The following is a 24712-nucleotide window of genomic DNA, read 5'->3' on the forward strand; positions in this document are numbered from 1 at the left end:
CCTCAGCCATATCCATAGGGGAAGTGTGCTTTGTGGATGCAGTTCCTGTGATGTGCAAATAGCATGCCAAATAGCATACAGTATTGCCGTGTAAGGAAAAAGTGATATATACCACACACTTATTATGTTTTCTTTTCTCATCGCTCCAATGCTTCTCGGCATAAGTGGCATGGCTCCATACATACCAGTTTTGCCTTTATGTCCCTGAAAGACTGTCAGCATTTTGCAGGAGGGATTCAATCATATACTGGGAAATTTAGGTTTGCACAATTAAAGTGGATCAAAGCATTCTGTTCCCCTAGAACAACAAATCCACTTTTAAAAAGAAACACACCTTTTCGTAGTTAGGAAATTGATGGGGAAATGAATTGGGGAATGAACAACTGATTAATGCAAAGCTGTATAAACATGCAGTCCAGAGGCACGCAGGATGAATACTCATTGTCGGATAATCTTCCTGCAAACAAATCAGAACAAATGTTCTGTTAAGACTGGATATAATCTAACCTCTGTATAAGCTTAGAGCAAACAACTCAGGGCGAATGTTCAATAAATAGGTTCATCTGGTGGAGCCCACAATTGGGCTTTAACCAACGCTTTGGAAGACTGTTTTCTACTTCAGGCTCTCCTCTTGTTCCCACTGGGTTGGCTTCCTCTTCCATCTCTGCTTTCTACACGATCGGACAGGGCCATGTCCCATCTGTTTTCACCTCTCTCCACTCCCTGCTTCTAGCATGTCTCTTTCCCCTGCCACAGTTGTTTTGTAGCAAAAAGCGAATTCTTTAATGCTGACTAGGACATAATGTTGTCTTCCTTCCCTTGAACCCCCCTCTTTGAAACCGGAGATCTTAGATTCAAGGGGTCCCAGGGGGATCTTCTGTGCAAACATTCCATCCAGTTGTGCAAACATTCCACACAGCTGGATGATGGGGACATGTGGGCGGTCGGATCCTGTGTTTCCAAATCCCTTGTTTTCCTTCTCTTAATTTTTAGGCAATCACACCATCTCTTAAAAAAAAAAAAAAACTTTCAGAATACATGTCACATCATTGTTTTTTCCCCCATTCCTTTGCACCTGACTTTCCTGCAAGCCTCAGTTTGGAAGCAAGGCAGGGGGAAAAACCTGCAGGTTCTGGAGGCCACGCTCTCTCACTGGCTTCAGATCAGCAGCTGGCATTCGGCAGTATGTCTCCTGGCACAGGCAGCTGCTCTCACTCTGTCCTGTCCTAGAATGAAAAGCAAGGATCTCAGATTATTGTCTCCTGCAGCAAGTCATAGATCTTGACTCGCCGTCTGTCCCCTCAGAGGGTGGGGTGCTGGAAACCTCACACTGTACTATGGAGGAATTAGAGTAAGCACATTTTTATAAACACAGGCTGCAGACTTTGGCTCGGGGTGTTTAAAAGAGCTGAAATATGGAAAACGAGAAGCAACAACGAAGCAGGCGCCAAGGCTCTGTTTTACATCAGCCGTTTCTCTGCCTTGCCTAGGGTACGTGTGTGCTTGCACAGGTGCTTAAGGTCAGAATTCCATATTATGAGGCTGGGCATAGGTTCTGTATTGGATGGGGGGGGACAAAAATGGTTGGGGGCTATTTAACCCTTTCCATGTCTGACGATTCCCTCCTCCAGACCTTTTTGCTGCATTTTCTCCTCCCCAAATGAAAGCAGCCTCACATGTCCTGGCCAGCAAATACCCACCAGTCTTGCATTTGTGTTGCCTCAGGTTTGGGAACACGTGGCAAAGTGCAATTCCACTCTAAGATAAAGAAGACTTTACCATATGTGTGGGCTTGTGTCCAATAGTGTCTCTCAGCTTCCAACAGCAAGATGGGGGTGGGGGACATTTTTCAGGAATTCTCCCTTCCCCTGGAGCTGCCTGCCCTCCCCCCATCAATGCTCTAAACTAGGATTCTCCAGGCCTCTAGAATAGATTTAGGGGGCGTGGAGGGCTACAAGGAGGAAGGAATGGCCAGACATTGCTTCCCTCATCTGTTCCACTGACAATAGCCTTACCATCAACTGAAGGACACTGTTGAAGTCAACCCCTGGTGCATTCCACAGTACAAGAGGGTAGATGGCATATCTCTGATACTGCAGGTAGTACACAGCCGTTATGACTAAGAGCCATTGATAACGTTATCCTCTGCAAATTGATCCGATCCCTAGGTGAACTCATCCAAGTTGGTGCCCATTGCTACATCTTGTGATCACTGCATTACTAGAAGAAGCTGCTTGATATTAAGTCAGACCATTGAGCCATAAAGCTCAGTATTGTCTACACTGGCTAATAGTGACTCTCCAGGGTTTCAGATGAGGGAGATGCTGGGGATTGAATCTGGGGCCTCCTGCATGCAATGCAGATGCTCTCCCAATGAGCTACAGCTATGATTGCGCGCTTTAGCGCTGAATCAGAACAAACAGCAACTGGGTTTTCTGTGGATTGCTGTACGATTGCTGTTAGTACCAAAGAGTGGGTTTTCTGGGGGGAAGCAGCAGGGTGAAGGCGAAACTGCTTGGACCCATGCTTTCTAAGCACAGGGACAAGCAGAAGTGTAGCCCAGCCCTTAGGCTCATTCTCTTTCACCGGCTGTTGAAAACTTTTTGATTCTAGCAAACTTCTGTTTTGTGAGGTAGATAGCGTTTGTAGATGGTGAATTTGGTTTTAAATGTTATGGTAGCAAATCCCATAATTTATGCACTGTGGGGAGGACTTCATTATCTCTTTCCTGAATCTTCCAACATACAGTGGTACCTTGGTTTAAGAACAGCTTAGTTTATGAACAACTTGGATTAAGAACGCTGCAAACCCGGAAGTAGTTGTTTTGGTTTGTGAACTTTGCTTTGGAAGCAGAACAGGTTCCGCTTCCTGTGGAGTGTGTTCCATTTGTAAATTGAGTCCCCCACTGCTATAGGAAAGCACGCCTTGGTTTAAGAACACTTTGTTTAAGAATGGACTTCCGGAATGGATTAAGTTCATAAACCAAGGTACCACTGTATAACTCTATTGAATGACCCCAGGTTCTAGCGTGAGGAAGGGGAAAAAAGATGTCACTGCCCATTTTCCCTACACCATACCTTATTTGATACACTTCTGTCATGGCCCTCCTTATGCATCTTGAATGCTGATTCTCTCCCACAGATTCCCCATCAGATTTTCAAATAATGCACCTGGATGTTTTCATTTCTACACTTCCATAGTTTCCATCTTCAATGATGAATTTGTGAAACCCCAGTTGTCACCAGCATTTCTGTGAAAGCAGAACCACCTGAGCATTTGCAGTGCTTTCACTCTTTCGGTTCTCACTTTGCTAATTTTTAATTTTCTGCACTTCTGAACTTGTGGATCTTCTACTCCGATGGCTTAAGATCCGGGAGTTAATTATTACATGGACTAATAAGTTACCAGAGTGCCCTCTGTGCTGATGATTCATTTCCTTTCTTTTAGCTGGTCCTTGGAGGTAGCAAAAGATTGGAGTTATGTGTTCTTCTGAGCCAGCAAGGGAGATATGTGGGGAAGCAAGGTCACACGCATGCCCCTAATGTGAATATAAATAAGAACTCTGCATTTTGATCTACATCATGACGTTCACCTAGCCCTGTTCCACCTCATTCAATGCTGCTAGCTTTGTTCTCCACTCTTGAAACAGGGCAGTGTTCTGAGCCAGAACCAACTAGAGACATGGTGTGTGTATGGAGACAAGGATTAAGGAAAGCAAAAGGCTACACAGAGAAGGGAAGGGTGGGCAGGATTATAGCTAGAACTTTGAAGGAGGGAAAGTGGTATGAGAGGGAAAGAAAGTGCTCTTCCCAAGTGTCTTTGTGTGTGGATCTTGGCTGGGGCACTGGTGGAGAGACCATGCCTTTCTTTATTCATCCGTTCATGTTTATTTAAAATATTTATTACCTGGTCTTCAATGCAATAGTAATCCCAGAGCGGCTTGCATAAAGAATTTAAAATACAAGCCGTACAAGAAAACATCATAAATAAATTTACCACATCACTTTCAGCAACCAGAAGACTAAAATAAGAGGGACAATCAGGCACAGGTATACATCAAACAGCTGTGGTCCTGGCAGTTTGACTCCGGAGAATGATGCACTGGCACGATGCCTTTGGCAAGCTGGTTCCCATCACACATTTGGGACTATGACTCCCATCAGCCCCAGCCAAAATAGCCGAGCTGGCTGAGGCTAATGGGAGGGCACTAGCCAGGCAAAAGATAGACCAACCTATCTCTGCAACATTAGCTCATGAAAGTCCTAGCAGTCTATCTGCTAGGGAAGTTTTTAATGTTTGAAGTTTTATTCTGTTTTTAATGTTCTGTTGAAAGCCGCCCAGAGTGGCTGGGGTAGAAATAATAATAATAATAATAATAATAATAATAATAATAATCTTCACACTTTACAATTTCTCATTGCCTTACAAACCTTGCCGCCATTTAAGACATTCTCCAGGTTGCCGTGGGAGTAATCAAGTGATAGGCTTATCACATCCTAGCTTGCCTTTCATCAGTGGCTATTGTGTTTAACAAATACGGAGCCTCTATCTGCCATAGTTGCTATTTGACAGACAGTTTCGCATAACTAAGCTGCCAGAGATAATCTGGTTGCTGACAAGTTGTTATTGCTTCCCAACAATTATTTTAAATATTAGCTTCAACAGTGTCCATCAATGGATGCTTACATACAAAGGCAGTAATATCTGCAAACCACAAAACGATGGGGTGCCAAACTTACATGATGAATAAGAAAGATGGAAACTCTCCTTGTCTGTTTCCACTGGCAGATTTCTGTTCACCGCATAAGTTCCTGAATCGCTCCGGATTCATGCAGATGCTAGCTTAGAATTGACGTGATGACCTTTAGGGGTAGTCAACCAAAGACAAAGCATGCAGGATTTTTTAAAAACTCCATAATAAAATAGGTGAGGATAGAGAGAATTTAAGTACAGTAGGGCAGTGATGGAATGGTGACTTTTATGCATAGCTGTTAATTGCTTGTCAAAACACTCCAGCAGAGTTGGACAGTCTGTGTCCCGGGGGCTGTATCCACCCCCTGGAAGTTTTTTCTTTGTAGTTCACCAAGACCCCCTAAAAATCTGTCATTTTAACTTTAAAAAAGTGATTTAGTTTTGTGGCTGGAGCAAGAGTGGAGAACAGCATATGGCTAGTGAGCTGGGTTAGACCCCCCCCCCCCCAGGCTGCAGCGAAGACCAATATAATACAAATGTCTTTCAAGGACCTCCGAGAGACCTCCGCAAGCAGCCTCTCATACAGACACCATGCAGGGCTACAGTCAGATAGCTTGAGCATATGACCCTTATCATGTGCCTACAGGCCACGAGGGCACAGTTCCAGGTCCCTCTGCCACATGAGGATAAACTTCCTAGTGGTAAGAGCTATCTGATGGTGGAAGAACAGACTCTCTCAGAAGGCGGTGGCTTCTCCTTCAGCTGGAATTACTTATGTGCAGGCTAGATGGCCATCTGCCAGGGGTGGAGCATAAAAAAACACAGGATGCTGCCTTGTGCCAAGTCAGACCACTGATCCATTTGTCTCAGTATTGTCTGCACTGACTGGCTTTCCAGGATTTCAGACGGGGGCATCTCCTTCCAGCCCTACCTTGAGATGTCAGGGGTTGAACATGGGGCCTTCTATATGCCAAAGAGATGCTCTGCCACTGAGCTGCAGCCCTTCCTAGAATGCTGCCTTGCATCTAGGGTTGGCCTGGATCACCTTCCAGCTCTATGACCTGTTAGCCACCCCTGATTATATATAAAAAAAATGGAAAAGCCAGCCTGAGCATCAGGGCCACATATGCAATTTGGCTTCGCCTACCTATTTCTCGACCTCGTGCTTGCAGGCTTTCCAGCTTTCTTTAAAGCTCATGTGTCACAAAGGCTTCAAATCACAACCATCTAACCTTCCATCTAACCTCCATTTGAAACCCCTCCCCACCCCCACCCCTTGGCTGCTGTCCATGTTTATTTCCTGTGCGGTATTATTTCTCTAAACTCCAGTCTTTCCTACTGAGCCAATTAAAGCTGTCTCAGCACTCGTCTGGGGGGATCCTGCATTCCAGACCGTTATGTATTTCAGAAGGGAAGGAGCCACAGTCAGTATCTGGTGCCAATTTAAATCCCCAGCCATATGTTTTTGCAGTCGATTGGATCCTCCAGCTGCGCAGCTGAAACTGCTCTGGAGTTGGCTTTGGCAAAATGGCTTGCACATCGAAGGGACTTTTCCTTTTTCCTCCTGATACAGGCAACTGAGAAGTATTTTTTCCATTAGTGTTTGATGAAGTGGACTCTAGTACATTAATGCTATATATCTGAGTCTTAAGTTGCAGTTTGATTCATGTTTAAATTACATAGGCGATGCCTTAGCTTCTATGCTGCCATTTTAACATTGTTTGGACCTCCTTGCATTTAACGTCTTTCATTATGTTGTTCTCTAAACTGCCTTGTTGTTGCCATGACTTAAAAGGTAGTGAAGAAATATGTAAATAAATAAAATGCTTGTAATAGATGTGCTGGATGGAAGATGCTTTGTGGTTTTTGCCAGCTTTCATTAGCACATTCCTTCTCCCTCAGCTATCATTTCCTTGCTTTTGTTTTGAAACCAATTTGTGTGGGGGTGTTGCTATTCCTAAGGTTTCAGTTTAAATGTTGTTGTTGTTGTTGTTGTTGTTGATAATGATAAAGTGATTTGTAGACTATTAGGTGCTAGCTCAGGATGCATGGCACATTTTCCTTCCATGAACTGGGTCTGTAACAGCAACCAGCTATTGGCTAGATTGCTCTGTCTGTTTGTCTGTCTCTGAATTCTTTCCATCCTGCATTAGCAACATTCTTTTCTTTTTAACCTGAGGATTTATGCCTTGTCTTTGATAGCCAGACTCACCCTGCTGTCACCATTTTAAAAACATTAATATATGCATGCACACAAATAAAGTTAGATGAACTCTTGTCAGGTGTTTCCCACTTTTGGCTCCTGGTGGCCGTTTCACATAAAGCTGACAGTTCATTATATGGAGTGGTCGTGGAGCAAAACTATGTACTCATGACTGCCACTCTGCACAGCAAGTAGGAATGCTACCAAATTTTGTACATACTGGAATTAGTTAGCAGATTCCCCATCTTGGACAGATTCCTCAACAAATTGGCTATGGAATCTGGTGGTGGTTCCAGAAAATTCGCTGAAAGGGGAAGAAGCACACATGCTTTTGGGCTTTCTTTGTATAAGAGACTTTGTGCACATAGAAAGATCTCTTGTGATGATTCAGGTCAAGGATACCAGCCAGTCCTAAGCTAAGCATGAGGCTTCCGTATGTTAGGGAAAAAAAGGCTAGCAGCTGTTCTGAGCTGCAGTTTTGTTCTGGAATCTGAAATGATTATTTGTCAGACTCTGGATGGAAAAAATCCCATTGTCCTAGTGAACTAACTTGAGTGGAACAGAACAGTTCCAGTCACATTTAACTGAAGTGATTTGGGGGCATATGGGCACATTTATACAATGTCCGAATTTCCGTAACTCTTTCACCTCAACATGGGTCATGGAAAATGGGCTTATATTTGTGCAAATGCCGGATTTGCATGTCAGTTTCTACATACAGCAGTAATTTCATGTGTGGGTCTCACTGAATTGCTAGATTTGCCAACCTGTGAACTGGCTGCAACACACTCTACATTTGTTCCTTTCCCCCAAGCTAGTTAAACAATGCATTTTTACTTGGCTCAAGTTGCCATTGCACAACGTCGAACAACCTCATACGCTCACAGTGGAAAGACCTTATCTGGAGGATGATGTTCAGTTCCAGGAATTACAATTTAAGAAGGATGTTGACAAACTGGAAAGGATTCTGGGCAGAGTTACGAGTATAATAAAAGGACTTAGAGCCGAACCATAGGAGCAAACATTACACAAACTTGGTATGTTTTGCCTACTGAAAAGGACTTTGGGGAGAAACCAGTTTATAGCTTTCAAAATGTTTATAAGGGTGTCAGAAAGATGGAGAAACAGTTGTTTGTCATGCCCGCTTATCATTAGTGACTAATGGTAGGATAAGAAGCAGGGCCCCTAATCTGGAGAACACCCATACAATCAGCAAGAGATATTTTTACCCCTCTTGTGGAATTTGTCTGGGAAATAAAGGGAAACACACTTCTCCACTCACATACTGTACATCCATGTAATAGGCATAAAAGGGCTTGCAGAATTACGGTCATCATCCTGGATTAAAATGCTACCAAGAGGATAAGGACTGCAATCCTATGCATACTTGTTGGGCCAAGGAGTAAGATTAGGTAGCTGGAACTTCTGGGCTTTATAATAATGAGTTCACATGCATGAGACAAGAAGCAAGAAACATAGAAATCTGCCACTTTCTTCAGACCTGTTAACAGCCTTGGACATCTAAAATGTAGAAAGTTAGTGGAGGTTGGGGCAGGAAAATTAGAGAACCCATGCTGCTAGAAGCTGCTTTCTAAAATTACTATTCAAGATGGGACTGGATGGCCCAGTAAGTCTGGTCTTACTTAAAAAGTTACCGTAAATGAACTTGCATTTGAGTGTAGCAGCTGTTGTTGACCTCTAAAGTACTATATAGTTTTGATGCATTAGAATGAAATGGGATTTTGATATTAATATATGAACATGAGAGCTTCAGAATCCTCCTGGATCAGACCAAAGGTGTATCTGGTCCAGAATCCTGATTGTTCATTTTATTGTTTATTTTTTACCAGGTCCTCTCTTCCACTTTTGCCATGGATGAGTTGCTGCTGTGTCACCTGATATTTATGCAACAGCAACTGGAACCTTGTTTTTGAAGAGCATGGGATTAAGGGGGGAGCGTAAGTCTTTTTTTTATCAATAACTCTGAATTTGTCCTATGGGAGTGACATGCTGCAGGAAGAAGGTACCTGTATTACAATCAGCTATGAGTTAAATGCAAGAGGGAGAAACACAGTCCCTTGCATTAAAAAAAACCCCAACATTTTCATTTGCTATTGGCTACATCTGGACAAGACATCAGCATTACCCAGCCTCAGGGACATCTTGATATGCCAAAGACAGTCTGTTGCTTACATAGCATATCTGCTTCTTCTTCCCTCCCTGCTTGCTTCTCTTTATTACCACAATATTCAAGGGCAACAGAGGGAACACTTAAAAAAAATTATTATACACCATCAGTATGTGTGGTGTTTATATAGGGGAAACATACAAATGTCATTTTTGCTATTAAGGAGGCCAGGAAAATAATGTGCCTTTACATTAAAGTCTTGTGGAAATGCATGAAAAATACATGGTTCTGAACGCATTATTACAGCTACTCTACCTGAATTCTAGTATGTTTCAGCAGCAAAAGAAAGGCTATGCCACCTTAAGAGACTTTCGGCAAGAGCTTTTATAGGTAACTTCCTCTTTAAATACTTGTGAAGCATAATTCCATTGCTGAACCCAAGGGAAACAGACCCTTCCCTGGTGAAGAAGGGGAAGAAGCTGCTCTATAACATCAATTTCTTGTCACATTTCAGCAGGGCTTTAATATAAAGGCATATTATTTCTCTAACAGCAACATATTTATCCTACGTAAACCTGAAAATCCATCCATAGCGATGGTGGATCACAATAACAATGTGTTCCTTTGAGTGCTTCCCCTCACCTGAGACCTTGCACGTTTTGAATCGGGTATAGCAAGCCTGTCACGCTTTGCTGACATGCTGTTGAACTGCCTCCCCGCTGAAGCAGGGCTGTAAGACTGCTGTCACATTGTAAGACTGCTGTTCCCAATGAACTCAAGATGACTTCCAAGTCAAAATGTGAGGGATGGGCCCCTGACCTTCAGAGTCTTGAAATCCAATTACATAGATGTATTTGTTAAGATTGCTTTAATGCACACTTGAGCAATTGCTCTCGATGTCAGGGGGAGCTTTCTTCTGAGTAAACAGGCACAGCCCAAGATTGGTAAGCCACGCTGCCCTTAAAGGCTCAGGGTTTGGCAACATTTAAAAGCAATTTGTCATCATATAAAAACTGCTCAAATTAGGATGTCAGTGGTGGTGGTAATAGATAGACTGGCCCCTTTCCTTTGGTGACCCCCCTCCCACTGTTTTTATAAGAGGAGAGGAGAGGGGTGGGTGGGGGTCCATGAATTATTTCTACCCATAATTCTAGCCATGTGCCTAGCCATGATTTTTATTAGGGGGGGCTGGCTTTTGTTGGGGGGCAGAACCTCAGATTCGTATTGATTTTGATTGATTGGGGGGCAGCTGCAACCCCTTGGCTATGCCCATGTTTCCAGCCAGGGGTCCCAACTTGAATAAAATATTGGGGAGGGGGCAGGTAAGCCCCACCTTGAATAATTGATCAGAAGACGAGGCACATGCATGCCATTTGAATGGCAATGCCCATCAACTTAGGGGACTCCGGCACCAGGCTACTAAGTAGGAGGAGCTGCCTTATAGGGAGTCACCATTGCTCCTTCTTCTCTGGCAGATCTGCAGGCAGGGGTCTCTCCCAGCCCCACCAGGGCGTGCCTGAGACTGGACCGGGGACCTTCGTTACGCAAAGCAGCCACTCTACCACTGAGCAGCCACACAGCCTCTCCCAAGTGTCTGGGCAGAGTTTTTATAAGGACTTCGTTTGCCGCGCTTGGTATTTCCGCCTCAACAGCAATCCTATAGAGCAGCGCGGCTAGCGTTATGCGATCCACGTCTACTCCCTCCGTTACTCTGGTCATAGCTGTCAACTTTTCCCTTTTCTTGTGAGGAATCCTATTCGGAATAAGGGAATTTCCCTTAAAAAGGGGGAAAAGTTGACAGCTATGACTCTGGTCCTGCATCGAGGGTGAGACGCTTGAAGAGCGGAGGCGGCGGGGGGCACATCTTGGCGAGAATGCCTGAATCCGGGAAGAAAGCCCAAGCTGGCAGCCGGCAGGGCTGGCGTGGAAGGAAGGAATTGGGGGCGTGTAAAGAGTCATGCCGGCCCCGTCACTCGAATGAAACGCAGAGGAGGCCCACGAGAAGGGAGGGGCAGTCCGCGCTCGGGCGCCGCGCAGAACCCGAGTGAATGGATGGGGGTTGTTGGGGGGGCGGTCACGTGACTCGCCGGCGAGCTGGATGTGCACATGCATCTTGGCGTTGTGGAAGTGGGGGGGGGGGCGGGGAGGAGAGCCTCCCGAGAGGTCACGTGACCCCTCCCGCCGGCTGACTCCCCCCCCCCCACGCGCCGCGCTGCGGAGACGCGCCGGCGAGCAGCTGCTTGGAATAGCTTCTCCGCCACTGCAGCAGCGGAGCTGGCAGGGAAGGAGCGTAGGCAGAGGAGGATCGATCCCCGTCTCCCCGAGATTTCCATGGCTGCGCCCGCCTCCCCTTCCTCCTCCTCCTCCTCTTCCTGAGCCTCTTTCTCTCTCTCCGGGCCACGTCCTTGGAAGCGCAGCGGAGGCAGCATGTGGAGAGGGTAGGTCGGGAGCCCTCCTGCGGGGACCCGTTTTCAACCGGGATGCAGAAGCAGGGAGAGGCGGCCCTGGCACTTTCCCTGGCCTTTTGTCCTCGGTTTGTTTAATCTGCACCTCGGGGAGGGAATGCGCCGCTTGCTTTTGCAGCCCGGTCCTGCTGCTTCTGGGAAGGGAAGGAGCAGCGCCTCGGCGCGATGCAGCGGGGGAAAGTGGCGGGATCCGGGTGGGAGGGAGGGAGAGAGAGAGACGGGGTCCCGAGCGCTGGCGCCGCCGCCTGAGGGAAGACGCGTCTGTCTGGGCGGGCGGCGAGGTGATTCCCTGGACCTTCCGGGTGCCGTCGAAGCTCTGCGCGGCCTCCCTCCCGTTCGCCTTCCCCCGTTGCCGGTCGCAAACTTTCTCCGGGACGCTCGGGATGCCGCTGCCCGAAACGAAGCAATTCCGTCGGGTGATGGTTACGGTCTAGTTCCTGCAACATCGGAGAGCGTTAATAACCCTGTCTCCAGAAGTTTTAGCATCCAAACTCCGTTTTAAAAACCCAGCCTCCTTCAGCTTCCCGCCAACCCTGCAAGGTAGTCTACTGTCACCCCCATTTTACAGACAGAGGCTCCCGTTTACTTTGCATGCAGTGCGGTCCCACAACTAGTTTGGGGAGTGGTGTAGGCAGGATATAAGTAGCAAATCATTTCCGTTCCTAATACTGCATGCCCCCCCCCCCATAAAACAAAACAACCCAGCTTCAGACCGAATTGAGAAACACAAACGACCTGGCCGCATTTTAAGCAGGTAGCTTGTACACAGCCAAGGGAGAAAGGACTGTCCGAGGTGGAACCTTGACTGACCTGTACTTGGAATAACTTCATGTTTTGCCACTAAGGGCAGATACAGGACAGAGGATGGGTTTAAGATGCATGGCAGCACAGTTAGCTTGAGCATTAGGAAGATATTTCTTTTGAGCCTCCAGTTTGATGAAATTCCTAGTTAGATGTGCTACCGATTTTCCCCTGAGGGCATTTCCACTCATTAAAGCATTAAAACCAATCCACACTGTGAATAGAAAGCCTAAATTGGCTGGGATATACACTGGATTCCTCTTTCGTGCTTTCTCACAGATTCTCAAAGTCGGAAAGTGGAACAACAGGAGCATCTGAGAGGGTCAAAGTCACTTTTTAAGTGTCAGTGTGTGGCAATAGTTTCAGTCCCCAGGATTTCATTGGCATTCTTAGAGGCTCTGTTCAAGAGCAGTTTGGTACTTTCTTGGTGTTTTTCTTGAGAGGAGGACCATGAGTTTTACAGTACACAGTAAGCTGTTTGCTCCTGGGAAGAAACAGCTTTGGCACTCTCATGCCCTCATGCTCAGGATTGCAAGGGGAGGGTTAAAGTAAGTGATTTTGCTTCCAGGAAGGAAATGGAAGATTCTGAATATCCAGTTCTTCGTCTTTGGATGCCAGTGGCTTGTCTGATCGCTGCTGATCAGAGGACAGTGACCTCAGGTTTGCTGCAGAAATATTAGCCACAGAGAAGGGAATTGCATCCCCCACCCCCATGCTGAAAAGTTTTCTAGTTGGCAAAACGAGATAAATGAGGCACATCAAAACCCTGCAGTGACCTTGGTTTAATTGTTGACATGCTGTCAAAGTCTCTAGGACATCAGAGATGCTGTCTGCGTCATGTGATAACCAGATACTGTGGGCTCTCCTGGCAAGGCTTATTTGAGGAATTCTGTGCAAGGGGATCTAGTCTGAAGCAGTGGCTATTAAGAGGCATGGTAATTTCAAACTTTTGGGTACATTTGTTGCAAAGTGTGCACATTTTACCTGTGCCTGAAAAAAAAAGCATTATGCAGGTGGGATGGTTTACATCAAAATTTGTCTAGGCATCCATCCATTCATTCTTGCACCACAGTGCTACCGGTAGCTTTAGTTAAGGATGCCAAAGGAGGGTGGAGAAACTCTGACCTGTGCCTTTCCTTCTTGCAACCTCCCCTGCACAACAATTCTGCTTAAAAAGCCGGTTCCATAGTTGTCAGTGGGAGCTGACTTTTCTTTTAAGCCTATTTGCTGCAGGTAGGTGAGGAGGGAAGAGTTAACCTTTTGTTCCTGCATGTTGTGATTTCCTCCCTCCCCCTCTCCATTTCCCCCCCACCCCTGCTGCACAGCAATTAGGCTAGAAAAAACAACTTTGCACTGGTGCAGAAGATTCCTATTTTTGTTCTAAGCTTTAGAATCAAATTGGGGGGTGTATATAACATCTGCGCAAGACAGGCTCTTGATCTGTAAAAGCAGAAGTTTGAGGAATAACATGATTTCCTAATTGAAGTACAGCAGTGAGCCCCAAAAAACAAACCTGTCAGCATTGTTCCCGTACTAATAGTTGGTGCTACTGTAATACACTCCTGTATTCAGAAGGCCGCAGTGAAACTTTGTCAATTTGTATAGCAAACCTTATGATGCTGTATAGTTTTCCAGCTAATAACTACCTTTCCACATTAGCAAAAGAAGGCAGTACATTGTACAATGAAACATAGATGGCATCTATTCTGCAGTGCAAGGATTGGTAGAACGGCAAAGAGCAGGCTTATCCTTGCATCGACAAGGTAATATTTTTGTTCTCTTGGTGACAGAGCATATTCCTAGCAGATTTGGGAGTAGGGTGGGGATGATGAGAATCATTGGGACACACTCTGATGTGTGTGCTCCCTGCAGAATTGTGCTGAAAGTGTCCCACAGGCTTTTCATACAGGAAACAGCCCTGTCTGATCAGTTCTGCAGGAAACCGCCATGGCCTCCTGTTAAAAATGCAGATCTTGCACTTTTACACCCACCCTGCTTCATTTTGGCAGAATCTGACTTAATACTTCCCATTGTGAAGACACTTGATGATATCTAGATTTGCAGGATGAAGTCCGCATCCAGCTTAGGGTTGCTACCTGAAGGGCTCCCAAACAGAGACTGCATTTGTGAAACAATTAAGAGAACAAAGTTATTACTTGTGTCAGAACATTGACAGCACTTCTGTCCTTTTAAACAATGTAGCAGATGTAATACACTTAGGGAGAACAAAATAAAATAAAAAATTCTTTCCAGTAGCACCTTAGAGACCAACTACAGTAAGTTTGTTCTTTGTATGAGCTTTCGTGTGCATGCACACTTCTTCAGATACACTTAGGGAGAATCATCTTCAAAGGGAATGTGTACTGTATCTTAAAACTTAATCAGGGACAGTTCATTGAGATAAGCAGAAGAGGGCAATTCTAATCCAGTCTAACAGTAGCCACAGCACAATGTGTGTGTCTTGATGTCCATAGCTTCCAGTTGGTCAGCCAATTCAAACAATGTGTGATAAATGAGCGGGGCAGAAATAGGAGTAAAATGACAAGCTGCCATCCACGGGCATTTATCTGGAGATATGACACATGTTGCATGGTGGGTTTGCAGCTGAGAGGCAGCACAGCAGGATGGAGAGAGATTATTTATTTATTTGTATCCCACCCTCCCCGGCTGAGGCCAGGCTCAGAGCTGCTAACATCATAAAAACAACACAAAAGATGGGGATGGGCTTGAAGGAAGATGGGGGCAATCATCAGAAAGGGGAGAGAAGAAGCAAAAACCTGTTCCCGAAAGAATAAGAACACTGCTTGAAATTTTTGCTGGGGCTGCTCCCTTTTTTCTATAAAGAGCCATTTACTCCCATGTGCAGTGGTGAGCCGGGGAAGCTGCTCATAAAGTTTGCACTGGGTTCTCATACATATGTTACAGGATAAAATCATCTTCAGCTTGCCACCTTAACCTGAATGAGAGTCCACAACTTTGGGTTTTATGAGCACCTGAGGAAAATCTGTCTTTAGAAGAAGCTTGCAATGAGGGAAATGCTTTCTTGCTCCCCAGCCGCCTTTCTGAGTTTGTTAGAAAGTTTTCCTTCCAAAATAAAAACTCATCATTTGCACATTTTGTCAAGCAGCGCCTGAATTCTGTTTTAGAGAACAGACATGTCGCTGCCAACAACTCTTGGAGGGGGCAGGAGGAGAAGGATACAGCAGCCGCTTTCTACCATTTAAAAGCAACTCTTAAGTATTCCCAGAGAGCTGGCAGTGGACTTCATGTGGGGTGAGAAGAAAGGCTTTTGATATGCACTACCCCTTTCCTATCTAGGGACGCGGGTGGCGCTGTGGTCTAAACCACTGAGCCTTGGGCTTGCCGATCAAAAAGTTGGTGGTTCGAATCCCCGTGGCTCCCGTTGCTCTGTCCCAGCTCCTGCCAACCTAGCAGTTCGAAAGCATGTCAAAGCGCAAGTAGATAGATAGGTACCGCTCCGGCGGGAAGGTAAACGGCGTTTCCGTGCGCTGCTCTGGTTCGCCAGAAGCGGCTTAGTCATGCTGGCCACATGACCTGGAAGCTGTACACCAGCTCCCTCGGCCAGTAACACGAGATGCATGCCACAACCCCAAAGTCGTCCACAACTGGACCTAATGTTCAGGGGTCCCTTTACCTTTACCCCTTTCCTATCTTTGCTGTAGGAAATGATTTGGACCTTAGCTATTTTGTTCAACTAGCAGTTTCCTTTGCTGGAAAACTTGCTGACTGAAGCCCTTTCAAACTAGCTATCCAAATTATGTTGTGCTTCCCCTTGCTTCTTTTTGTGAATAATGTTTTTGTATCTGTAAAGGGTGTATGTCAAACGTGAATCAAGTTTAAAAGTGCTTTGTTGCCCATTTGGCAAAGTGATCCTTTAAAATAGCCCCTGGGTTCACAATAAAATGACGTATGGAAGGAAAGCAGTAGTCATTCTTGGCAGTTTGAGCCTGGAATTAAGAATCTACTCCATAGAGCAGGGGTGAGGAACCTCTGGGCTGTGGATAGACTCTGACCTCCCATCAGCCACAGCCAGTGTGGCTAATGGTCACGGGATGGTGGGAATTGTAGACCAGTAACAATAGGAGAGCCATGGGCCCCCACCCCTGGAGTAGGGAATTGCTGCTGCATGAGACACAAGGCTACAGCACTGGTAGGAGAAACAGAAATAAGGCAGAATAGGGCATTTGAACTTGAACCTGGGATTCCTAGGCATATCATCCAACCTCACTGTGGACTAGCTCCATGGTTTTGGCCGTGCTTTATTGCAAACTCTGTTGTTCCATCCTAAAACTGGAACAATGATTACCTCAAGGGTGTTTCCAAAAGGGATAGTGCTTTTCTTTATTATAGCATTGGGTTTGCTGACTGAGCATGCCTGTTATCTGGGAGCCACGCTTTTCTGCTGGTTCTTCTCTAGTTGTCTAGAGGGCAAGACAAGGGTGTACCAGAATCATGTGGCATCATCCAAAGGGGGGGCTATTGTAGAAAGAAGCCACTGCAATGCTTCTTTGATGCCTTTCCCCTCACTTCTGTTTCTGTTTGCCTTTAACACAGCAGCATTAGACTTTGCATGGGGAAACCTGCCTGGATGAAGGCAATTTTGCAGGGTTTTTAGAGCGAAGGATAATTAGGTGCCTGACCCGATTTATCGGCATTGCCTCCTTCCTCCTCAGCCCCCACAACTCAGCATGCTCCTTTCAGGAGGATCCTCAGAAGGGCTGGCAGAGGAGGAAGGAGCATAAAAATAACATTTTGCTGAGCGTTCTGCTTCTCCCGGCACTTCTTTGGAATCCAAGTCATCAAGTTTACTGAAAGATGTTTTAAAGTTTTATTGTTCTATCTCTTGCAGTTTGCTGCTCTGCGCTCCTTTCGGGGGAAGTGTGGGATGAAAATGAATTAATTAATAACCCCATAAGGGAAGTTTGGGGGGCAACAGTTGGCAAGCCACCTTTGCTCCTTGGTCTTTGGCACCATCATGCCTTGTTTCCACAGAGTTATACTCTTGCCAATTTTGCTGTACACGTTCTAAATTTCCCGTTGGAATAATCACGGTTCTTTTACTTTTCAGTTAAGATAGCATCCTGTGAAACCATACATTCCAATAAAAAGTTGTGTGTTACATGTATGTTTTGAAAATATCCCAATTGTTGACCAGGGTTAAACTTAGCATGGGGGTGAGACTGGCCTAGTTTTCACTAAACTGGTAAACCAGAGTTTAGTCTATACCACTTCAGATTACAGTTAGGTAATTGCACGATCAAGTGCTCCTTCATACAAAAAGTCCCCAGAATTTAGAAAACTAGATGTAAGGGAGAAGGTTGGACTAGAATCTCTCTTTTCAACATACGGTTTTCTACATGCAAGCAATTTGAACCCCCATCTGCAAGTTAGTTCAGGATGCTTCAGAGCAGGTTTATTTGTTCACTAAGAGTTAGATATTTGCATCATAATTCTGCTGCTGTGTAAACAGTTAGTGCCTCATTGGTAGTTTCCAGATGACTTGTTTGTTGAGCATCTGCCCTGATTTATTTGCAGAGTTTTCAGGGAGGCTAGATGAACTTAGTTATTTATTAAACATCGATTCTGATTTGTTTGCAGGGAGGTTAGATGACATTGTGTCAAACAGGTGTTATCCCACACTTTCCAGTGCATTTCACGGTCAATAAGCTTATTGCAAAAAGCCCAAATTTTTAAGGAAATGGTTTTGTTGTGCAAGAGCACCAAATGCACTTTTAAGTGTGCAAACTATATTTTCTGGTATGTGATTGGTATGTGATCCCACCCAAAAATAGTGACCGTCTCAATGTGCCCCATGAATATTCCCCTTGTGCCTGATCCAAAATATACTTTCCAAATATGTGGCTTCTCTCTGCATCAGCATTCATCCTTCACTGTTTCTAACAGACTTGCACTTTTTTTAAACCACTCTCCCCACATACTTCCCCTTTTTTAACCTGATGTTTTCAGCAGTTCCTGGTTTATTTGAATTGCAGAGTGAGAGAGAGAAAAGAAGAGAACGAATGGACTTGTTGTCACTGCTCAGTTATTATCCCCACTCCCTCTTTTTTAGCTCTGCTTTGCAGATGCATGCCAAAGCAGAATTGTCCAAATGTGAACTTGAGATGGAAGACTTAGAACAGGGGTCAGCAAACTTTGCTACCAGCAGGCCGGCTCACTGTCCCTCAAATCTTCTGGTGGGACGAACCACACACACACACACACACACACACGCATGCACACACATACCGGCGGAGGGGGGCTCCTCTCTCTCTCCCCTAGCCTCTCCCCCTCCCCCTGCTTTCCTAACTGCTTCAGCGGTGGCTCTCGTTTCTGGTCCATGGCCACGATGCTGGCCAATCTGAAGCCTTGCCACACATGTGATGAAGAAACCCAGCGCAGCTTCAGATTGGCCAGCATCACCACCCGCCCAGAGGCGTCCGTGGCTTCAGATTGGCTGTGGGAGCTTCTTGGAGCATGCACCCATTGCGGAAGTCAGTCACCACGTGGAGAGGTGCTGCCACGCCATGCCAATTTAGCATGGGGACTGACCGGGGGGGTGGCAAGGTCCTCGGGCCAGATTAAAGAGCCCCTCAGGCCTTATCCGGCCCACGGACCTTAGTTTGCCGACCCCTGACTTAGAAAGTGCATGAGATGAGACACAGGTTGAAGCAGGGAACAAAGTCTGTTAGGATTGGGGGAGGGAGCAGAGAGACCTTACCTGCCTTTTGAAAGTAGCAGTTCGAAAGTGCTAATTTTTGTAATATGAAGATCTGCAATTCTGCTTCATAATTTATCAACTTGGCTGTAAATAAGAGAGATGGGCTAGGCTAGCTGCTCAAGACTTCTGCCTTCTTCACACAGACCAAGGTTTCCCATTTCTGCAAAGGAAATGGGGCCAGCCTGTATGAATTGTGACTTTCCTCATAAGCTTAAGGAATTGAAGGAGTTATCTTTATCCTAAACTTCCATTCTTAAAACTTTTATTATTTTGTTTTCTTGTAGATTCCTGTTCATCACTTGTTCCCAGTGTAGATCTTGTTCCTGATGTAGATCTTCACTCACCCTTTTCCCAGCCCTCCCGTTCTGGTGTAGATCTTTAACCCCCCCCCCCGGCTTGGTCCTGATGTAGATCTTCACTCACCCCTTCTTCCCTGGCAGGGCCCCTTTGCAGATATTCTGTTCCAAACTCTAGTTACAAATCCTGGTTATCTTGGGTTAAAATTTGTGCCAGTGTACCCTCTAAGAGCCTTTAAGGTGGAGAGAGGGATTTGCTTCAGGAAAGAGGCAGCACTGGATCTTTGACAGAGGGAGCTCCTGGTCTTTTAATCACAATTGATTGGCACTGTTAAGAGTGTGTCAAGATATTGATACGTGGGGCTAATACCCATCTGTGTTCCTTGTATCTTTTTGTTTTTGTAATGGCTCATAAGTGTTGAGCCTAAATTTCTGGATGCCTTCCATCGCTTCTCCTACTCATGCTGCTTGGCTGCCCAGTGTGCTATTTTACTTGGAATCAAAATTGGAATTGTAAGGGGAAGAGCTGCCAGATTAAATATCATATTCCTTTTTGCAGAACTGTTCCTCTGTTGATTGTTCTTTCTGTTAATCTTAAAATAAAATTGCCATTGCTCAGCCTCTCTCTTTGGTGCATCTCAGCTCACCCAGATCCATCTCTTGTCTTCTAAGGTGCCTGTTTCTTTACTTCTTTCTAAAAAAAGCAACACCTGCTTTGATATGTCAGAGTTGATGCACCAGCACCTGTTAAAAATGTAGGTTGCATGACACTGAATTGGCAAATTTAGAGATTTCTCTGATCTGGGTATAAGATACAGCTGATAATATTGATTGAACGTCCTTTCCCCCTCCAGACCTCTTTTTCAGGGTCTGATCTAATAAGATGCTGACTATCATTCAACAAAAGCACAGCCTGCATTTTCTTATCATTGGTTTTTGAATGATTTCTATCCCATTGTTAACCCACATGGCTCTCTGAATAGCAGCCATGACCATGATATTCTCTTCTACTCTCCAAACTCTTCCCTGGAGAGGTTTCTTCCTAGTTGCAAGGCTTTGCAATAAGTGTATTGCTCTTAATTATTTATGCTAGGGGAATTCCTTTTTTAAAAAAAGAAACCTTCAAATGGCTTTGCAAAATCTCTGGTGTTTACTTCTGTAGTCGTCCTGTAAAATATACTATTATTATTTCCATTTTGTTGGTGGAAATTTGAAGAAGAGAGAGAGGTTTGGTATCCAGGGCCAAGGTAGAATTTCATTTCAGGCCTCTCTGGCCAAATCCAACATTCCACTCCTGTAGCCATCTTGCTGTCTCTGAGCTCAAATTTTGGCTTCTTCCACATATGCACAAAAGATCTTTCTTGCTATGTGAGATTAACACACACTGAAATTAGCACCTCTGTTTGCAAGCTGATAGCAGCAAGAGTTCTTCGATGACTGAACTCCCATGCAGGATGCAAGTACCCTTGCAGGAAGGGACACTTTATTCTGAGTGAATATGCACATTTACTCGGCTGCCTTTATCTAGTCCTTGCAAACCTGGCAAAGGCCATGTCTTCATTATCTGCTTCTGCACACCCTCTCCTATACAGTACATATATTCTGTTTTGTTTTGTTTTTAAACTAGGATCCAACTCCTAGACTTTACCAAGCTATTTATGTCTCTTTCCCATCTGCCATTTCTACCTACTTACGGTGATTTTTGTTTGTGTGTGTCTTATTTTTTTCTCCTTCAACTCGTTCCCCCCCCCCAAAAGCCCAAGGACATACCTTCTAAATTTAGTGTGGCATCGTTCTCAAAATCAGCAGATTGGGTGACAGATGTTTGCATGAACTGTACCACTTCAGATTACAATTGGGAGTTCGTAGGACTGAATATTCCTCCACATATATTCCCGGGAGTAATAAAAGCTCCCGCTTTCATTGCGAAGTGGTTAAAGTTCAGGCACAGATTTCTAATCCCATCTGGTATCGTCCCCCCCCCCCCCCACCCAAGGATTAGCTCCAAAGGACTGAGAATTACTTTCAGAGAACTTACTATACCAACAATCCACAAGTATCTACCTTCCACAGGCTGCCTCTGGCCTTTGTGTGCCATCCCATTGAGATAACCAGGACTGTCCTACCCACTGGAGAAAATGGAGGCATTTCTCCCAGGCAGGGATGGGGAATCTGTGGCCCTCCAGATAACATTGGGCAGCAATTCCCATCATTTCTGACCATTGGCCATGCTGGCTGGTGCTGATGAGAACTGGAGTCTAGCCATATTTGGGGGAGCCACACTAAGCAAACCTGAATGTTGTCCCTTAATTCACTTGCAGCTTGATTGCTTTCCCACTGTTTCTTCTTTTCTCCCCAACAAAAACAATGTTAGAAAGCTATCTTTTATTCCCTAGAAAGGAGGAGTAGATGCAACATGTTGGATGAACCTTCCAAGATTTATTCGTAAACTTTTGGCACTCGTTTTGAACTGCAAACTTCAGAATTTGGATCATTTCCAGCTTTAAAGAGAGTGTTGGAAACTCTTTGGGAAACACCCATCCTGTCTTGTATGTGTGTTTGTGTGCTCTGGTTCTCTCCCTTTCTCTCCCCCACTCCCCATCATGCACATACACCCACTTTTATGGAACATAGGGATCTTCCTTACCTGTACATCAAGTCAGAACATTGGTCCCTCTTGCTCAGTCTATACCCAGGCTGGCAGCAGGATTCCAGGGTTTCAGGCAGAGATCTTTCCTAGCCCTGTCTGCATATGCCAGGGATTGATCCTGGGATCTTCTGAAACATATTCGTGTTCTCTGCCATTGCACCCTGACCTTCCCTTGGAAGTTCTCTGCACTATTCTGAACTGGGCAGCAGAGCGGGAAGGAAGCAGTTGTTTTGTGATGTCGTAAGGCTCATAAGCTTGTTAACAGACACTGGCTCGCCAGTAGTTCACGGGGTGAGGAAATAACGCAGCATTCTGACCTAGAGGCCCCTCTGTGGCCAGGTGTGCAGGCATTCGGAGCATGCAGACTCCGCAGAACAACATCTGGAAACCCTAATGGAATTTGGCTCCTGAATACCTTTTGCAGATGTTCACCTTTTCGATGCAGTGAGCGTGACTTCCTCCTGTAGAGCTGTAGTGGTGCTCATTTTTTTATTCTTGCCACTGCAGTGCGATAACTACAAAATCTAATGTGTGAATTGCTGCAGTGGCGATAACCTTGGACAAGGGGTAGGTAGGTGGCGGTGGAACCTACTTGTTTCTATCAGAAGTAGAAAGGAGATTTATACGCTTAATATAGGAAGCTAGGCTATACCAGATGGTACTTATTTGCCCGTTGAGCCTCTTTCTAAACTATGCACTTTATACCTTTCAAAAACAAATGCAAAAATGCAATTCAGTTGGAGTTCAAAGCAACAATGCATTCATTGGGGACTCCCCTAGAACTGATGAGAAAAACATAATCCTCCCTCTCCACTTACCTGGAATCCATGATAAATTGACTTCAATGAAAGTAATAAGCGTATTACAAACCTACACCAAAAAGGTACAAAATCAAGAGCTGGTAAAAACAGGGAAAACGGCAATTAGGGAAAATTGTCAAAAAAAATTAAAAACAAAAACAAATTCTCAATGAAATAAAAGTCAGTATAGAGTAGGCAGGCAAAGCCAAAGGTTCGCGTATTCCAAATTCTAACATAATGGGGTGCTGGATTTTGATTGTCTTCTCTTGTATCAACGTAAGCCAGTACCAAGTCGGAATCAATTTGTTGGATTTTGAGGTACCCCAAAGTGTTGTCAACTTAGGTGTCAACTTCTTCTTAAAAGTTAAGTGCCACACCTTGTGAAACTGGTAGCCCCGCATTGCTCCTAGTAAGTCCTTCCTGTGTTTTGCCGGGGTTCTTTGTTGTTGACACTTGACAGCAGCATCTCTCTAGAGTATAAGGCAGGTGTCTTTCCTCTCGTCGGCTAACCTGATCCATTTATTTGGAGGTAGCAAGGATTGAACCTGCATGAAGAAGTGGTGCTCTAGTACACAGCTGTGGTCCCTCCTCCAGGGCTGGTAGCGGGTGTGTGCGTAGACCTCCTTATGCACACTAGGAGCACATTCATGAAATGCTAGGTTAGTGGCTACTGGCAAACATAAGCATTACAAACATAAGCATTTTGAAAAAGAAAGAAAGAACCATGTGTGACAAATGGAAGACAAGAGCATTTCCATATCTCTGAAAACTGTCTGCATGAAGCGCACTTCCTCTATGTGTATGTGCATCTGTGTGTGTGCATGGAGGAAGGCAAGAGCAAGTGCTCCTAGCTCGCTTTATAGCAGAGAAAAATGTGTGTCTGCAGAAAACTCAGGGACGCAAGAGGGTGCTCATCGAGGGAAGGGCTTCTTTGACCCACACCACTTTCCATTTCTAGTTGACCTTTTGCCCTGTCTGTGCCTGTATAGTCACGTGCAATCCGCTTTTTTCAACAACACAATAACAACTTCCTAACTCTCCCCCGATTTTGGGTTGTGTGCATGTGTCAGATTTTGTTGTGAGTGAGGAAATCTGTACAAGTTCTGTTCAACTTTGATGCAACATTTAGATTCGTTGGGCAGAGGGTTGGCACTCTTCTTCTTCTTCTTCTTCTTCTTCTTCTTCTTCTTCTTCTTTGCTGGGGGTGGGGGGGTGGGGTGCTCTGTCCAGGCTTATTATCAGCCTGCTTTGTCCCCTAGATAGGATAAAAAGAGGCACCTTTCTTGAGGAACATCAGTAAAATGGACTCTCCTGATGAGAGGACCATTTCCACTTGGCACAAGACACTGGTAGGAAAGGAATCTATCCCTTGGATCCTGACCTGCTTAGTACCTGTTTTGTCATCCCTAAGCACATCTCTCTCTCTCTCTCTCTCTCTCTCTCTCTCTCTCACTCTGGCAGGGGGCCACTCCTGTGTTTCCCATTTCCCAGTCTTTGTGTCTTGTGGTGGGGGAATGGGAGCATATCTTCCATGTGCTGAGAGCCCTTTTTAGCCACCCAAAGCTCACTGGTCTCTTTCCAACAGCCAGGCCCAGTTTGAGGAGACCCGGCAGCATCTCCAAAAGCAGCCAGTGGTGGGACAATGGAAGCCCCTTGCACCAAGCAACAGGGGCCAGGAGCTGCAGCAGCCAGAGCCTTCTGCCAAGGACTCAGCAGGTGGGGATGAGAACCAGTCCGTGGCGCAACTCAACGTCTCCCGCTTGCGCAGCTCCTCTGTGGAGATCCGTGAGAAGGGATCTGAATTCCTGAAAGAAGAGCTGCATAGAGCTCAGAAGGTAAGAGGTTTGGTCAAGATGGGAGAACAGGAAGGCCACATCCAAATGCCATGGTAAGCTCCAAACATATATTGGTGAGCAGACTTTGGGTCCATGTAGCTCA

At 45.3% G+C, this 24712-nt stretch overlaps 1 protein-coding gene across 11 annotated transcripts in view; it reads left to right on the forward strand.

Annotated features, from left to right (window-relative positions):
* Positions 1-11252: 11252 nt before the first annotated feature.
* RAB3IL1 (RAB3A interacting protein like 1) overlaps positions 11253-24712 on the forward strand; it is a 30522-nt gene continuing 17062 nt past the window's right edge. For 4 of the 11 annotated variants that reach the window (XM_033156783.1, XM_033156802.1, XM_033156820.1 and 1 more), the window contains exons 1-2: positions 11254-11461; positions 24360-24609. In XM_033156783.1, the coding sequence (XP_033012674.1) occupies positions 11451-11461; positions 24360-24609 (261 nt within the window). In that variant the 5' untranslated portion in view covers positions 11254-11450. Of the gene's footprint in view, positions 11462-24359; positions 24610-24712 lie in introns of all 11 variants that reach the window. The other 7 variants (XM_033156842.1, XM_033156851.1, XM_033156867.1 and 4 more) reach the window with 4 other exon arrangements.

Source organism: Lacerta agilis, chromosome 1, assembly GCF_009819535.1.
Source record: "Lacerta agilis isolate rLacAgi1 chromosome 1, rLacAgi1.pri, whole genome shotgun sequence".
Taxonomy (NCBI): Eukaryota; Metazoa; Chordata; class Lepidosauria; order Squamata; family Lacertidae; genus Lacerta; species Lacerta agilis.